The 17,978-nt window shown below is 36.2% G+C and overlaps 1 protein-coding gene, 1 long non-coding RNA gene and 1 pseudogene across 4 annotated transcripts; 2 read left to right on the plus strand and 1 right to left on the minus strand.

The window, feature by feature from the left end:
- Positions 1-292: 292 nt before the first annotated feature.
- Positions 293-3,222, plus strand: LOC148919722 (uncharacterized; annotated as a pseudogene).
- A 1,954-nt stretch (positions 3,223-5,176) lies between these two features.
- LOC103321081 (uncharacterized) lies at positions 5,177-9,305 on the plus strand. Its single transcript, XR_513378.2, has 3 exons — positions 5,177-5,570; positions 8,391-8,454; positions 9,053-9,305. It is a non-coding gene; the product is annotated as an uncharacterized LOC103321081 (long non-coding RNA).
- A 2,638-nt stretch (positions 9,306-11,943) lies between these two features.
- LOC103321080 (uncharacterized) lies at positions 11,944-15,252 on the minus strand. Of its 3 annotated transcripts, none has more exons than XM_008222839.2 (8): positions 14,443-15,252; positions 14,299-14,329; positions 13,928-13,946; positions 13,725-13,822; positions 13,279-13,377; positions 12,689-12,861; positions 12,362-12,453; positions 11,944-12,210 (listed from the first exon to the last, which is right to left on the minus strand). In XM_008222839.2, exons 1-7 carry the CDS (start codon positions 14,947-14,949, stop codon positions 12,367-12,369), a joined length of 1,014 nt encoding a protein of 337 aa, XP_008221061.2. In that variant the 5' UTR covers positions 14,950-15,252; the 3' UTR covers positions 11,944-12,210; positions 12,362-12,366. The 3 variants fall into 3 exon arrangements, with proteins under 3 accessions (XP_008221061.2, XP_088902657.1, XP_008221060.2); XM_089046531.1 differs by having other exon boundaries at positions 11,944-12,214; XM_008222838.2 differs by having other exon boundaries at positions 11,944-12,453; positions 14,443-15,251.
- Positions 15,253-17,978: the final 2,726 nt, after the last annotated feature.

Consider the following 17,978-nt stretch of genomic DNA (forward strand, 5'->3'; position numbering starts at 1 on the left):
TATAGGTGGTCCTTCAAGCTAAGCATGTGCTGGCAATGTCTGCCTTTAATATTCTAAGCGTCTGCTTTTAATAATGCAAAAGTGTTAGGTGGAAGGGTGTGAAAAGGGTTGTTTTAATAAAAATTTGGACTTTTATATAATGGTCATAAACTCAAAATAATTGAAAAGTCAGTTATGATTTTTGTGTAATGTTTGAATATTGTGTTTTGTGTTGTGTTTTATGTTTGAACTAAAAATAACCCATGTTTAGGACATGTAATATGTAGGTGATCCTGAATTGTTTTCTATTCGAATGTACCATGGTGGTCAAATCTGTGGTAACTGTTATTCTTCTGGCAGTGTAGCTTGGTTTGATTATTATCACAAGGATAGAATGTCAATGACTGAGATAGACAATATGGTGAAGGAGTTAGGCTATGATGGGGTGATTAGTTATTTGTATAGTATCCCTATCTATAGCAATGGTGGCCTAACAAAGCTTAATGATGATCAAGATGTCATAGATATGCTTGTATTTGTACCATAGACAAAGCTAATAGACATCTTCCTATATCATGGGGTTGATAGTAATGAGGGTTGGTTTTATAGTTAATCAGGATCAAATCTGTTTGTAGATGTAGAAACTGATATTGTGCCTAACAGAGGAGTTGTGATTGAGGAGCTTGATGACAATTATGGGGCTATTGTTCCTGTTGGTGAGAAATGCAAACAATAGAGGCAACCAAAAAAAAAAAAAAAGTGTGGTCATAGAAGAGCTCAATGAAGACCCAAATGCGAAACAAACTGGTGGGGGTACGCAAAAGCCAAGGGAATCTTGTGCAAGACAAGGTGTTTCTAAAAAAGGCAAAGAAAAGACAGTAGAGAGGGAATCTTCTGCTGTGAAAAAAGACAAAGAAAGAGCTGTTGAGAGGGAATCTCCTGCCACTGTAGAGAAAGGGAAAAGTAAAGTCAGTTCTGTTTTTGGGAAAATGAGGGCAAGAGCTTTTGGTAAAATAAGGTGCAAAAATGTAAAAAAGACACGTGATCAAGAAGACCAAAGGTCCAATACAGTGATTGAGGGACTAGTTCAGAAAGAGGTTGTTGAATGAAGTGTAGAAAAGAGCAACTTATCAAGATGTCATCCAATGAAGACAAGAAAAGCAAGAACAAGGACCACAGTCTGTCATGATGAGGAGGAGTCAGCAGACAATCTTGACTCTGATTTTGCAGACCCTAACTTCAGTTGTGATGATAATGATGATGATGTCAATTTTGATAAATGGGTGGACAAACAAACTGAGTGGGTTGGAGATGGGGCAAAAGGAAAATAGCCATAGTCAACAAATGTTGGGGTTGAATCTTGGGATTGGGGTGCAAATGTTGAACTGGATTCAGAGGAGTATGATTCTGATAATGTGCAGCCTAAATATGACTATGATGATGACACTTCAATGACAGATAGATGGCCAGAGTTCAATTCGGCAATTGACATGGCAGATCCAGAGTTTGAGGTTGGGATGAAGTTATCGATTGTAAAGTTTTTAGAGCGGCTGTGAGAGAACAATTTATAAAGAGGAATAGGGATGTTGTATTTGTGAGAAGTGAGGCTTTGAAGCTAAAGGCAGTTTGTGCAGATCCAGATTGCCCATGGTGATATATGCTTCTAAAATGCAGCATGAGAAGACCCTGCATGTTAAGAAATATGAGGGTGAACACACTTGTGGTATTGTTTGGGAGAACCTCACTGTGAAGTCTAGTTGGCTGAGTGTCAAATATATGGAAACATTAAAAAGCAATCCAAGTTTGCCAGTTAGCTCATTCATAGAGACTGTGGAGAATGATTATAACACTGGAGTTTCTAGGCAACAAGTTTATAGGGCAAAAGAGAGGGCATTGAGGCAAATTGAGGTAATATACATATAGCAATACTCCAGAATTTGGGATTATTATGAAGAGTTAAAGAAGACCAATCCAGGAACAACAACCAAAGTTCAATGTGATTTCAATGAACAATTGGGTCATCCAGTGTTTCAAAGGTTATGTATGTGCCTAGGTGCATGTAAAGCATGGTTCATTGTTGAATGTAGACCCATTATTGGATTGGATGGCTGCTTCTTGAAGGGTGTATATGGAGGGCAATTTTTAGCAGCAATTGGTATATATGCTAATAATGAAACATGGGTGATTACGTATGCAGTAGTTGAGTCTTGAGTGCAAGGAGTCATGGGTTTGGTTTCTGGAATTGCTGGTAAATGATGTAGAGATTGTTAACCCGTTTAGATACACTTTCATTTTAGACAAACAAAAAGAATTATTACCAGTTTTTGAGCAAGTTGTTCCTCATAATGAACACAGGTTTTGTGCAAGACATCTGTTCACCAACTTCAGATTACAATTCAAATGGAAAGCTTTGTCTGACAAATTCTAGGGTGCTGCAAAAGCAACAACTGTTCCACAGTTTGCAAGACATATGGAAGAGCTGAAAAACCTTGATATGGATGCTTATGATTGGCTGACTGAACCAGGAAAACCTCATAGGCATTGGTCTCGATCACACTTCAGCACTCATGTGAAATGTGATATGCTTTTAAACAATATGTGTTAGTCCTTCAACTCATTCATATTGGCATGCAGAGATAAGCCAATACTGACCATGCTTGAGATAGTTACGTGTAAGTTGATGAAGAGGATACAAGGCAGAAGGGACAAAATGAAGAATTTGACAAAGGAAATTTACCCCAAGATTTTTAAGAAAGTAGAGATTAATAAAGCAAAAGCAGGTGGTTGTGTGACTATGTGGTCAGTGGAGGAAAATTTCAAGTTGGCAGTGGTGGGATTTCACAGTATATTGTGGACTTGGATTTGAGGACCTGTTCTTGCAAAGAATGGGATTTGACAGGTTGGCCTTGTGTTCATGGAGTGGCAGCTATAAATTACAATGGGGGCCTGAACGTAATGGATTATGTGGATGCATGTTATCACACTCAGACATATTTCAAGGCATATGAAAACCTCATACTACCTATGAATTGGATGGAGTTGTGGGATATAACTAATATGTCACCATGTGTGCCTCCTTCATACTCCAAACAACCTGGAAGGCCAAGAAAGCTTAGAAGGAAAGAAGCAGGTGAATGCAGCAACAAGGCCAATGTTGTTTCAAAAGTTCAAGACTTACTGAGGTGTGACCAATGTGGAAGAAATGGCCACAATAAAAGGACTTGTCATAGAAATCTCCCCTAAAAAATAAAAATAAAAAAGAGGAAGGCTGAGGTAAACATCTAAGGTTGAACATTTGTTAATGTTATAAATGTTAATGTTTTTGGAATATGATGCAACTAACAAGTTTGATTTGTTGTCTCATCCCAACAAACTACTCAAACAAGTGAAGCTGGTCCCAATATAAAAACAAGGCAAGCTAAGCCTGCAAGATCTGTCTAGAAAGGAAAATGGAAGAGAAAGGCAACCAATGCAGCTGGAAGTTCAAATGCACCACCAACTGATTCAGCTGCTCCATCCTTAACACTGCAATCTGGATCTGCCTCTCTTGCAATCGGATCTACCCATCCTGCATCAACTGAAGCTTTAACTGGCAATTCTTATGTATTGAGGAAACGACCTATGGTTGTGGGAACATCAGACTTGAGCAAAGAATGATGATAGTCTGTGTTGTATTAACAAGTTTGGTTATTTTGAGCATGAGACAGTTTTACCTTTATTAGCTAGTTGGATTAGGTTATTATGTTATTAGCTAGTTGGATTAGATTATTATGTTATTATGTTATTTAGGAAGATAGCTTGTGATCAAATATGTAAGACAGGTTCTGTTTTTTTGGAAAACGGGTACTGTGTTTTTGGAAAACATGTACTCTTGTTTTGGAAAACATGTTCTGTTATTTTGGAAAGTTGTAAATGTTGTTCTGTGGCCTATTTTGTTGTAATGCTACAAGTGAAAATCAATTTGCTCATATGTTGTACACACAAGTTGTTGGAATGAACATGTCATTGCATTACCAAAATCTCACACTGTATGCAGATTACATAGCCATTCTCATTACATAACCAAAATGCAAAATGTTCATTCTCATTACATAACCAAAACCACACTGCTTTCCATACCAAAGGCACAGTGCAGACCTAACCAAAAGCACAGTACTTCCTATACCAAAAGCACAGTGCATCCCTAAAACACCCTCTTTCATGCAAATTCTAAAGTCTTCAGCTTCAGTCCATCTGATCCACCATTCCGTCTAAAGAAGGACATTGCAATAACCATCCACGACACCACCAATGCTGCCTAAAGAACCTTCTCTCTACGTCTAGCCTTTGCTAGTGAATTCTCCAACTTATCCTGCGATTTTAGGAACCCCGGAATCACAACTTTAAACCTTTCACACATTTCCACATCATACCAAACTCAGAAATCACAACCTCCTCTACCATGCACAATACCCACTCTGTAAATTAACATTTACACCTGCTACAATTCAAATTTTAATATTTTGCACAAAATCCAATTTTTTACCTTTGGACACACAGCGAATCGCCTCCCAAGATTCGAACTTGTCCACGAAGTTTGAATTCTCGCATTCTTACCACACCATCGCCTTATGCTCCATTTCTCCTTCGTTTTCTGGGTTAAGGATCTAATACAATCGAGCTGCTCACTTCTTCGAAATCGTATATTTGAGCTCTCAGCTATGGAAATTTAGGATTTATGTTAGGGTTTAGGACAAATTTGGGGCTTTCTCTTCGTTTTCCAGTTGAGGTTGAAAACGAACGACGATTTTGGACTTTTACTTTAGTCGTCTTCTTGTAAAGCATGCCCAATTTTGGGTGCGATGTTCAATTTTTATTTTTATTTTTTGAATTGTAAAAACCCAAAACTGCCCTTCATATGGCATAAGAGGAATGGTTAAATCGCTGGTGGGGTAGGTCCTACGGGTTCCACGTCAGCAGTTAACGATTGACCGTCTGGTCAACTTAACGGAATGATGAAATTGGACGATGTTCAAAACGTCATGGCGTGAATTGATAAAATTGATACTATGAGTCCAATTCGAGAATAACCCTAAACCAGCAGGGTGTCTTTTGTCATTAGCCCTAAATTATTTATTTAAATTTATAAATTTAAAATTTAACATTTTAAAAATATATATATACATAAAAATAAAATAAAACACCCTACCCAGATTCTCTCTCCTCTCCTCCTAGCCCACAGCCACCCAAACCACCACCCAAGCTTACTCAGGCCACCCATCCCAACCTTAACACCTCCCTCATGCCACAGATCTGATCATTTTCCCCAAACCACAAACCCCAAAACGATGTCATGTTGCAGTTGCAGATCAAAATTATCAAATCCTAAACCGAAACGAAGATAGTTAGAACAAGAAACGGGCCGCGATCGAACGGAATGGTGCCGCTGTTAGCACTTCACTCGGCGAGCTAGTATTACAGGCTCGACCGAAGCCTCCGATTACCGCTGGACTCATTGCCGCCAATTCTCTCATCTACTTAAGCCCTGTTTTTCTCGACCCATTCTCCCTTCCCTCCAAGAAGTCTAGTTCAACCCCCACCTTATCCTCAAGGTAATTTCTCATTCTCATTTCTAAGTTCACAAAAACCTCAAATGGTTGAAATGTTATCACTCTATAATAAACCTTGAATTATTAGTTTTTGTTCTTTTGATTTCATATGTGAATTGGGTGTTTTATGTATTGATCCGGATAAGCTGTTTGTGAAATTGCTTGAACATAATGGAGACTTGAAGCGCTTCTTCTTGTCGTTGTTCTATCATATGGGAAAGTCTCACCTAGCAAATTACCAAGATATTCTCATAGCCTCCACCATAACGAGATTCTCAATCAATCTGTAGACCTCAAACCCAATTACCAAATTACCATTCTGCCCCTCTATCTCCAAACCTCACGCCTTCTTCCTCCTCACCCTCAATTTCTCGGCCTTCGTGGATGCCTCCGCTCTCTCCACCACCTTCTTCACCATCTTCTCCAACATGAAATGCTCGCCGTCCTCCGCCGAGCCGTACAAATGGTCGTTGAACAGCCCGGACAGTCCGGTCAAAGCAAGAACGATTTCAAATCGAACGCATTCAAACAGAATGGGTTGCGATGGCTCGAATGGTGTGAGGAGGGTGGGTTGAGGTTGGGCTGGAAGGGAGGGGATGGAATGGGGTTGTTTACGTCTTTTTACCTTTTCCTATTTTTTTTCATTTTTAATGATTTTAATATTATTTAAAATTTATTTTTAACATGTATATAATTTTTTACTATTTATTTGTCCACCTGTAAATCCACGTCAATTAAAAAATAGGTCCCATAAATTCCACATATGCAGATAACAAATTTTCTGATGATCTCTCTAACGTATGTGGCAAATTGTAGGTTTTCCGCGACGTTGAGTATGTACTCGTAAATGTCCCCAAACTCGGGTATGAACTCGTAAATGACCATATAAGTTGAGGGATTTACTGTAGTTTACAATTTTTTTTTTCTAGTAAAGGGCTTGCTTTGCTCCTGCTCCTCCTTCTCCTTGCCATTAGGATCCAATCCATCCAAGTTCGGGTTCGCATTGTCAGGCCCAAACAGCTAGTGGTTACTTTATGTGGTTCGGACCCACCTTTGGATCCCTTCCCTCCCCCGGGCTTCAATTCAAACACCTCTCCCTCAATCGTGGTCTCGTCTCCCTCTTCTTTTTATTTTTCTTTTCTCAATTGATAGCTATTAAATAAATACCAACACAAATACAATAAATAAAGGGAAGTGATTTTCCTAATTTCCTTTTCTTCATTTACAATCTTTTTTTAAAAATACTTTTTTAATTAATTTTGTTATTTTTTGTGCTTTCTCTTTACTATTCTACCATTACCCAACAATTTCCTTTAATAAGAAGACATGTACAATCACTTACTAATATTGTGAAAGAATAAAAATCTGAGACTATTATGCATACTTTACTTTCTGCATATATATGCTCCTAAACACAAATTGGTTAGTAGCATTCTTTGGTTCTTCTATGTAACACCCCGACCCAATTTACTTATTTTTATTTAAATTTATTTATTTGTGAAATTACAATTTTGCCCTTAGAGTACAGGTACTTTAATTACTTTTTGTTTGAGAAGGAATTTGGGGAAATAAGATGTATCGTTGCATAGAGCTCGACGATACGAGTTCGTAAACAGACAGCTAGTTCAATTCAGAGTTAAAATGAAGAAGTTATGGTTTGCGGAAGTGCAATGGCACAACTGTAATTTTTCCAAAGTCAGATTTTTAAAACTAGACAGCTCTCTCTCTCTCTCTCTCTCTCTCTCTCTCTCTCTCTCTCTCATATTTTCTCTCCCCGCAATGCTGGAACTTTGACTAGAGGTTTCGTAGTCGTCGGGCGTCCGTTTCAGGCGAAATTGGTTGCAAAAGTTTTCTATCAACGTCCTCTATCTAACCCACCCATTTTCCCAGCTCAAAACCTCAAGGATTTCGTACTGGATTGACATAAAGTTTTGGCAGAAACTTTCACCGTCGCTGGTGACGTTTCCGACCACTTGGAATAGGTAGCTATCTCATCCCTCTTGCTTTCCCCTAAGTCGCAACACCATTGGTGGTTGTCGCGGTAGTTGCAAAGCCAGGAAGTTTTGGCTTAAATCCTAACGGATTTGGCTTCAATTTGCCTAGTTCCAAAACTTTTTGGCCAGGGTCCAAGACTAAAAATGCTCCTTTTGTTAGTATGAATATTTTGGTATAGGTACTGTACGGCGGAAATTTTTCAAAACACCCACATGCTGCCGACGAGTGGCGACACGTGGGCCACCTTGAGGCTACCTATTGTGTTCTTGAATTTTTCTCATGTCGTTCTAAGTACAACGGTGTGCTCGGATTTGAATTTGGTTATTGTTTGACTATCAAACGGATATTGCACATACTATGTGATATTCGGGTTCGATAGGTTCGGACCCTTCGATCAGTTCCAGTTTCAAATATGGTGTTCTCTGTACCTCTAGAATCGTGTAGGATCTTGCGGATCAAAAATTGGAGTCCCGAATACTCTGAATCAATGATTCTAAATTTAGGCGAAACGATCATCGTTTGATCATGCGATTGGCTTGGATCCAAGCGCTTGATCGAGACCAAACTTTCGGGACTTGTTTAGTAGACTTTGTTGGACCTATAGGAAATTTCAGATCGGAAATCAGAGGTCGTGGGCCCTACGGGCCCAATTAACCAGTATAGGAAGTTTGATGCTCGGTTGATGTATCATCCTTCAGGAAGTACTGGAATAACCTTATAAACTTTCTTAAAGGTTGTGCACACTTCGAGACCTAGGAACTTGAGTTTTGAGTTAAAGTTTGTTGTTGGGTACATTTTTTAATTAAGTTCGTTTATTCTCTTGAATAGGTACCCACACTTCACGTACTCCAAAGGAAAAGCCCTCTCAGGATTAAGCAGCGTTGGACTTGTTGTGAGTGGACATTGTTTTAAATGAGTATTATTTTTCCAATATGGAATTGCATGCATAAATGAGATTTATTTAGAACTTGGTTTATTGGGATTGTGAGATTTGATATATGTTTTAACTATGGCTTTATAGTATCTTATGAGATTACTAGAACTTATTATTAGTTATAAAGTATATGGATGGTGGGTTTTGGATTACGATTTTATCGGAATGTGATATGGGATTTCCAAGGATTATTATTATTATGATTATTAAAGTATATGGATTGGGTGATAATGTTTTGGGTTATACATTTTTCGGATGAGTTTACAAATTTGACTTTTTCATTAATATGACTTTTGTAAATTTCATAAGGGAGAGTGTATTTTATTATATATTGTTGAGGTAGTATTAAATATATGGTTTTCATTATGGTATGCTAAGGTACAAATTTAATAGAATAATTTTCAAATATCGGTTGATATATATGTATGCATACAAAGGATTTTTGTGCTTGGCATTATTTTCTAAAATGGAGGGGTTATTTATGTTGCATATAAATTATGTTAAACACTTTGTTTTCATCCACTCACATTTTATGTTTTATGCCCCCCGATTCTAGATATCCGAGGTCAAGACCACCATGTCGAGGCATCGCGGCTGTCCGCTCTATAAAAACTTCTTCTTTATCTTTTTCTACTTTTATTTTTCCCTGGGTTGTAAACGTAAATCCTAAGATTGCTCTGTTAATTCCCACGTAGGGTTGAAGTTGAGGCCCGATGCCTATCTTGTAAACTATGTGCTTAGCATTGTGTGTGCTGCATGTTGGGAAGTTATTTTTTGTTGTTTTCAACAGGTGGAATTTTTTTGGTAAAGTCCACTTTTCACGGGAGATTCTACCTAAATTTCTGCAGAAGTCAATTTGTTTATTGGTTTAAATTAGAGCTACATGGCTTTTTAGTAAAGTAGGTTCGACATCGGGTAGATGTCGAATAGGAAGCAGGGCGTCACAGATTCTAATGAGGAATCCGGGGCAAGTCCTGTAATTCTACTTGTAAACATGTTAGCTCAAAAAATTTATTATCTATTAACTATAACAAAGATAAATAGCACTCATATACTTGGTACATAAAAAATAAAAAATTTGGCGTACAAATACTTACATTTCTATCAATTTTCATTTTTTTTTTTGTTTTTTGTTTTATTTTTTGTTAACTTTTCTTAATTTCAGTTATCAAAACCTTAATGTAAGATAATGGTATAATGGAAAAGAGAAAGAACAAAAAAAAAAATATTGATTCTAAGATTTTAAAAAGCAAGATAAAGTGTAAGTGAAGAAAAATGGAGTGAGAAAATCAACTCCCTAAATAAAATTTCCATTACCTTTATTTATTGCTAAATTTCCAATATATGAATTACAAAAAGTAATTTTTGTAAAAATGTTACTTGAACTTATACATCAATTTCAATTTATCACCTTAAAGAAAAATTTGAGAGAAATATCACCTTAATTTTTGAAAATCCATTATTTGTCATCCCATTTTAACACCATTCAATTTTCCATTCATTATAAGGGCATTTTAATCTTTTTGATTTAAAGGTATTTTTAAATTGAAAAAATCATTCTTAATTTTTTTATATCTTTTAAACAATTAAAATTGAAAGAAAAAAAATCTCACATTCCCTCATCCCCTATGTGCCACCAGCGACTCCAACCAATCCTGTCCACCTTGAAATCCATTCACATTCCCTCTTCAAACCCCTTCCTCCTCTATGTACCATGAAACACCTACCCCACACACAAATTCCCTCAGCCCACCCAAACAGAGTCCACCTTTTTTTACTTCTTCTTTTATTTTTTATTTTTTTAAAATAGTATTTTTCCATTTCCATGCTCTGAGAGAGAGAGAGAGAGACATAGAGCGAGAAGAGGAGGAGGGGGAGTCCAGTGCGATGTGTTTTGGTGGCGGGTGGAGTTGGGGTTAGGGAGAAAGGGAGAGCTATTTTTTCTTTGTTTCTTTTCTTGAAAATGAAAAGACTAAAATACCTGTAAAAATGGATTGTGTTAAAGTTGGATGACAAATTTGACGGAGTAACCGCCTTTGACGCCCCACACCATTGCGGCAGGAGGGGGCTTGCCTATCAACCTGCTTTGCCAAGAGGTGGCAGGAGCGCCAAGATCTAGTCCAAACATACTTGGATGAAGCAACAAGGTGTATGAAAGGAGTATGGATTTTGAAAAATTAAGATGACATTTCTCCTAAATTTTTCTTTAAAGTGACAAATTGAAACTTATGTATAAGTTCATGTGACATTTCTACAAAAATAAATATATATCTCATGTATTTTCAATTTATCTAATATACCATCTTTCACGCGTTTTGTACCATGGAGAACATAATTATATGGGACTGTTCCAATATTGATATAAGATTCATTATAAGGGCCACAATTGACGGATGGTTAATACTCATCCACACATGCTAACGAATCCCTCAAACAAAGGTTATCTACAAAAAAAAAAAAAAAAAAAAAATTCAATGAGTGAAATCGTTTATTTTTTAAGTCTTTATTTATGGTTCATTCTTAGAAAAAAAAAATAGACAAATTTAAATTGATTAAGACATCTAGCTAGTTTAGCCAATAAAATAGACGAACATGATGCATGTATAAATATACATCGACCAATCAATTAATGGCGGGCTACGTTAACTTATGGCATGCACCGCCACTCATGAACCTTCTTTAAAAATTAAAATGATCGTTTTGCAGGTGTGGTGTAGTTTAGTTCAGAATTCCTCTCATTATATATATAGGTCAGGATCGGGGTCAGGATGCAGGCCAACCGCATCCATAGTCAAATTTGAAAATTGACTTATAAAGTGGTGTTCCACAACCAGCACAATATTGTAAACCCTTTCTTCACTGAATTTTGACTCTCTCCCTTTCCCAAGTAGAATCCTAAACTCTTCACTCCTAATACTAGTAAGTTCATACAATCCATGATCAATCACTAGAGTCCGCTATAAAATGCTTATGTAGAAAGCACTTCTTGTTATATATGAATTTTGACTTCAGTCAACACTCTTTCACTGCAGTCTGCAGTTGGGTTTGAAACTTTGAACTCCCTCCAGCGAACGTGATGCTTTTTTCTCTGTTTGAGGTTGGTGCATATTTTTCCTTCCTCTACCAGGATACCTCGGTCCGTATTCGACACTCACCTTAAAGTTAACTCACATCATGACAATACAAGAAAGACTACTTCGAAACTCAGCAACTTTGTTTACCAAATTCTGTTTGTCCAATGATGTACCATTTTTTCATTTATGCAAATATGAACCCACTTTGAATTTCACATTTCTAACAGATAAAATACTTGCATGTGCGCTAGCACATCACCTGGGAGAAAATTTGGTGAATAAGATGTGGTGACAGTGAGCAACAGAAATCGGGTACTATACACCGTCTCATAATCCGTGGATACCAGTAGGATGTATTGATCCAATAGACTCGTTGAAGAAAAGAATCCCAGATGAAGAGCTGGTTCTCATCGAATTGATTACTTATTCCTAGTAACGGTTCCTACTACACTCATCAAAGCTTCATCAAACAATCAACAAGAGAACTGTAATGTTTTGAATTTATTTCCACTCCCTTGGTTGGTGTTCATCTACTTAGCACAGCCCTCAAAGAAAAAACTCAAGCTAGAAATATATTTTGTAATACAGTTGCATAAATTCAAGCAATAGGGTTTTGAATATTATATCCCGCATCTTGAAGCTGGCTCCAGGAGCAAAATCAATAAGTTCAAACATAATCAGAAAATTCAGCATCGTTAGCATCATGTATGCTATAATTCTATTTCCTTATTTTGCAGTGCGACAGAGTTACATCTGACTTATATGAGATAAATCAAATTAAGTAAACTCACCTCATTCAAGCTCTCCCATCCCACTCTTCATAGAACTCCACAAGAAACTCCTCCATGAACTTGTGCCTTCTCTCAGCTCTCTTTTGCCCAGCCTGAAATCAATGTCCAAACTCCATAGCACAAATTGATAATTTTTACATTTTTCTCGTTATTCAAAAGATGGATTTACCACCCGGATATTCTCATTGTATAAATGATATATATATATATATATATATGCACTTTAGCACAAGCACAGATGAGACACGAAGATGCATGATGGATGCAAATGAGGAAAATTCCATGTGAGGAATGTGTAATATCATGCTTCTGTTTCAACAAATTTACCTTTGTTTTCATCAATGACTTTAGCTTAAGAAGCTTCTCATGAAAGTGATTCACAGTAGTCTGCTCATCTTTTTTCATGTACTTTTCCCTGGATAAATCAGATCGTGGCTGAATGTTAGGATCATGTAGCACTCTGTCTCTACTTCCACCAAAAGTAAAGCAACGAGCAATTCCTGTACCAAAAGACTACTTAGGATTGTGCACCAGCGTGAAATGGCATAATTTGTTCTATCGTCTAAAGCATTTTTTAACAAACTTCACAATGGAGATACCTCAAACAAAAAAGGGGAATGGAATAAGGCAAGGAAAGAGAGATATACAGACCAAATCAAAGCGAAAGGTCATAGCCAGAAAAACAAACACAAACAGAGAGAGAGAGAGAGAGAGGTGGAAAGACATGGAACTTTTCTGTCTTTCATTATAGGCAATTAAGAAGACACCAAAGATCGTTGGGGCATAGAGCAAACAGCTATGCACAACTGTTACTTTTACAGCAGTAATCCCAATTTTAATTTTACATAGAGAAAGTAGGTAGACAAAATCCAATGGTTTTAGAACCAAGGATTTTTATTAGCAAGTACACAAATTACCAATAGCACCAATTGCATCGAGACGGTCAGCATCTTGTACAACCCCAAATTCTGGAGGAAGATCATTATTTGCTGACCCTGCAAGCTCATCTTTGAAACCTGGAAAGTAGAAGTACAGGTAGAGCACCAAATGAATGAACAAAGGAGCGGGAAGAAAGATCAGAATTGAACAAAAAATTAAAAAAATACAATGAAATTGCAAAATTGCATATGATTATTAAGTGGTATAAAACATTACATGGCAAAAACAGGGGATGCATATTTGAGTGCATGTGTTTACACACACACCTATATGGGAAAGAGACATGGCGTGGACGCTGATGCAGTACAAAATGCTGATATGGATATACCATTAAACTCAAACAAATGTAATCAAGATTATATCAGCAGAGCAGAACAGGGAAGAAACAAAGTTGAGAAGGAGCAGCAACCAACTTACAACTTACCCATTCCCTTAATGATCCTTAAAATCTTCATTTTGGAACTCTCTTCTATGCCCTCCTCATCAAGAAAGTTTTCGACAATTTTTTCCTCTGAGGGATCTCTACATTCCAACATTAGCCATAAGGATGAATGGATGCAAGAACCAGAAAAGAAAATAGAAAAGAGAAAAAGGTAAAAGAAAAGAAAGAACGAGAATAATACAAACCTCAAATACTTATAATCACCTGCAATGAACAACCAAGGACTAATATGGTCAGTAGGGTATAGGATGAGAACAGGAAAATAAAAGCAATGCTGAAAACCATGGAGAACAGAATTTGCAGAAATGAGTTTGTTTGTGTAGATATATGCATACCATTATTATGAGTTGAGTTGATTAGTACAGCTCACATAAGCAAGAAGGCAAGTGGTTACATGTAGCCAAAGAGAAGTTAAAAGTAAAGATTTAGGAATGGGCGCATGTTTTGCAGTATGATTCTTCCCCCAAAAAACTCCATATCCATTATCCACCCATATGTAATCCATTTAATTGAAGCACACAAAAACAAGCTTCAAAGTTATGATCTTAACACTGACCTATATCATGGAGAAGTGCAGCAAGTTCGACCTGCAGAAGAAGAAAATTATCGATTAAGAAACTTTATAAAAGTCCTTCAGTTCCAAAACTCATTTAGACAAGATATCAAGAAGATAATAAATAAAGGAATGAATAGTTCGAACAATTTGCATGGTATTGGAATTGGAGGAGGGGAGGGAGAGGCCTTGTTCTTCACGGGCAAGAGAGAGAGCGAGGTCTCTGACCCTCCAGACGTGAGCTGCGTCGTGGGATGCATCATTGTCTTTCATGGCTTCCTTCACCAGCTTCTCTGCCTTTCTCACCGTCTCTTCCCATGATCCCACTGACCCAATCGTTCTCTTCCCTTCCCTTCCCTGCTTTAATTTCTGCTCTCTGTCTAGAGAGCAGACACTAATCTTTACTTGGTATTTGGATTGGAGTGGAAGATTTGACTGGAAGACTTGCAGTCTTTTTTTTCTAGTAAAGGGCTTGTTCTGCTCGTCCTTGCCATTAGGATCAGTGGCGGACGGATTAAGGGACAAGAGGGGTCGCACGATCCCATGAAATGGCCGGAAATATGGCTGTGGACAGCCTGTGGAGGTCTGAGTAGACCGCATGACTAGCTGCAAGATGACCCCAAGATGCACGCAAGGTGCTCGACGATATGCCATAGAGCCTGCAGCGCGCTTGAGCTGGCCTTTTTCTTTTTCAAACTGCCTGGCCAAAACGACGTCGTTTTGGTCCAACCCAAACCCCTCCTCCTCACCACCACTACTCTGCCGGCGCCACCCATGTTTGTAGAATTTGTATTTTTGATGAAATTGATACCACCACTATGTTCTTCCATCATTTCAATTTTGGTTGCTGGTCACTGCTCTAGATTTATTTATCAATAACTTGATCTACCTAATGAGCTCCCATAAAGTCAGATAACTGATCTTTGCTAAAGCGGTTAGAGAGAAATTTGTGCAAGATATATGTGAGATATATTGAAATAGACATTGCTGCACATGAGATCTTCAAAAACCCTGTGTGTGTTTTATTTATTTATTTATTTATAATTTTAAATTTTAAATTATTTATAATTTTTTTAAAAATAATTGGATAGGAAATGACTCATTTGTTCTAAAAAAATACCTCAACAATTTAGTCTGCAAAAATTTCGACACTTTTACACTGTGACCTTATAACCTGAGAATTCTGGATCCGCTATTGATTAGGATCTGATCCATCCAAGTTCGGGTTTGCATCATCAAGCCCAAACAGCTGGTGGTTACTTGATGAGGTACCACCTTTGGATCTCATCCCTTCCCCCAGGCAAGCACCTCTCTCTCAATCGTGGTCTCGTCTCCCACTTCTTTTTATGTTTCTTTTCTCAATTGATAGCTATTAAATAAATACCAACACAAATACAATAAATAAATAGTGCTGCTAAATTAACCTTAAAATTAAATGAGTACACTTTACCACCAAATTATTTATTGAATTATTAATTTATCATAATATAAAATGACCAAAAAGAATGTATTTAATTGTGAAACAAATACAATTTTAATAAGTACATCATACTCACCATATTCTGCTTAATCAAATGTCAGCCATCGTTATCAATTGAAGAAAATCTGGTTGTTTCGTCCAAAAAAAATAATCACTAGACTCACTGTTTGCTCCTTTGTACATCACAACTGAGGAGAAAGCAATATTTGGTGTCATAGAAGAAAACAAAATTTGATGCAATATACGTGTAGGAAGGGTCAAAACGCAACAATTTACTGACTTTAAGAAATGATTTCGTAACAAAATTTATAAACTATCACAATAGCTGGCTCATAAATTTACAAGTTCTTAGGTGAAAATAACAAAAATGGATTCACATCAGCCGTCTCATAATCATCAATTTCTTCAAGGTAGCACCCTACTCAAATGATGTAATTGACCAAAATATCCTGCTCTGAATTAATTTCAATCCTCCCAAAACGAAAAAGAAAATCTTGGGAAGATTCATACAAAAATTACATAAGGAATCTTTGCATGGACATTGAAAACTTTTTCTTTGTTTTTATTTTTACCCCTACTATGACGTTGTCCTATTAAATCTACTCCCACATCAGCTTATGAAATTAAAGATTTTGATGCAAACTCAAAATCTGAAAAGATGGCATGAATTTGTGTAAAAATAGAAACTTGGTTTATGATTGGTATTAGAGTGTTGTGTGATAAAGTGTATTAGGGTGTACCAGGGGTATTTTTGGTAGTTAAATAAGGTTATACTTAGTTAATTTTATATTTTGATTAAATATTAGGATATACTGAGTTAATTTTAGGGTTCGTTTAACATCACTCTAAATAAAGGGAGGTGATTTTTCCACTCCCCTTTTCTCAACTTACACTCCTTTTTGCTTTTTAATACTTTTTAATCAATTTTGTTTTTTTTCTTTCTTTCCTATTCTACAATTATCCTACAATTTCCTTTAATAAGAAGACATGTACAATCACTTACTAATGTAATAAAAGAATAAAAATATGAAACTATTATGCATACCTTGCTCTCTGCATATCTATGCTCCTAATCACAATTTGATTAGTAGCATTCTTTGATTCTTCTACCAGTAAACAAAGATAAAGAACACTCACATACATGGTGAAAAAAAAATAAAAATTTGGCGTACAAATACTTTCATTTCTATCCATTTTCAATTTCTTTTTTTGTTTTTTGTTAACTTTTCTTAATTTCAATTATCAAACCTTAATGCAAGATAAGGGTATATAATAGGAAAGAGAGAAAACAAAAAAGAACAATTTTGATTAAAAAAATTTGAAAACCAAAAGGAAGTGTAAGTGAAGAAAATGGAAGTGAAAAAATTAGGTCCTTAATAAAATTTCAATTACCTTTATTTATTGCTAAATTTCCAATACATGAATTACAAAAATGAATAGATGTCTCGTGTATTTTCAATTTACCTAATATACCATGTTTCACACATTGTTATTTTCAATTTACCTAATATACCATGTTTCACGCATTTTATACCAATCATATATCCACCACCAATATTATATGGGACCGTTCCAATATTGATATAAGATTCATTATAAGTCCCACAATTGACGAATGGATAATACTCCTCCACACATGCTAACGAATCCCTCAAATAAATGGTTCCCTAAGATATATATATATATATATTTCCAATGAGTCAAACCATTTATTTTTCAAGTATATATTTATGGATCTTTATAAATAAATAAATAAAAATTAGGCAAATTGAAATGGATGAAGACATCTAGCTAGTTTGGCCAATAAAATATACGAACATTATTTTTCAAGAAAAAAACTATAGTAACAACCATCTAATTGAGTTGTCAAATGATTTTGGATTCAAGTGATTTTTTTACAGATATGATATTTGATGGAATATCTAAAAAGAAACGGTTCGGATCATTGAAATACAATGTATAGTGGACTTTACAAATGTGTCTTTCAAATAAACTTATTTGAGTGATCCCTCAATTTATTGTGTGTGATTATTATTTTAATTTACGCATATGTAATGACACGTTATTTGTAACACAAAGTTAATTACAAAATATGAAGTACACCAAATTTATATGCATCTCATGTGGCATTACCCTACATATCATAAATAGCCGCTGAATAAAGGAAAATGATAAACGCACCCACGATTTATAGAAAATATAT

This window comes from Prunus mume, linkage group LG2, assembly GCF_029339155.1.
Source record: "Prunus mume cultivar Tortuosa linkage group LG2, ASM2933915v1, whole genome shotgun sequence".
In the NCBI taxonomy this organism is placed as follows: domain Eukaryota; kingdom Viridiplantae; phylum Streptophyta; class Magnoliopsida; order Rosales; family Rosaceae; genus Prunus; species Prunus mume.

Excerpts from the sequence above, each read along its gene's own strand:
- LOC103321080 (XM_008222839.2), bottom strand. The coding sequence starts at position 14,949 with ATGGCATATCGTCGAGCACCTTGCGTGCATCTTGGGGTCATCTTGCAG. Across the intron at positions 14,330-14,442 it reads ATTCCAATACCATGCAAATT|GTCGAACTTGCTGCACTTCT; the intron begins GTTCGAACTATT and ends CTTCTTCTGCAG. Across the intron at positions 12,454-12,688 it reads AGTCATTGATGAAAACAAAG|GCTGGGCAAAAGAGAGCTGA; the intron begins GTAAATTTGTTG and ends CATTGATTTCAG.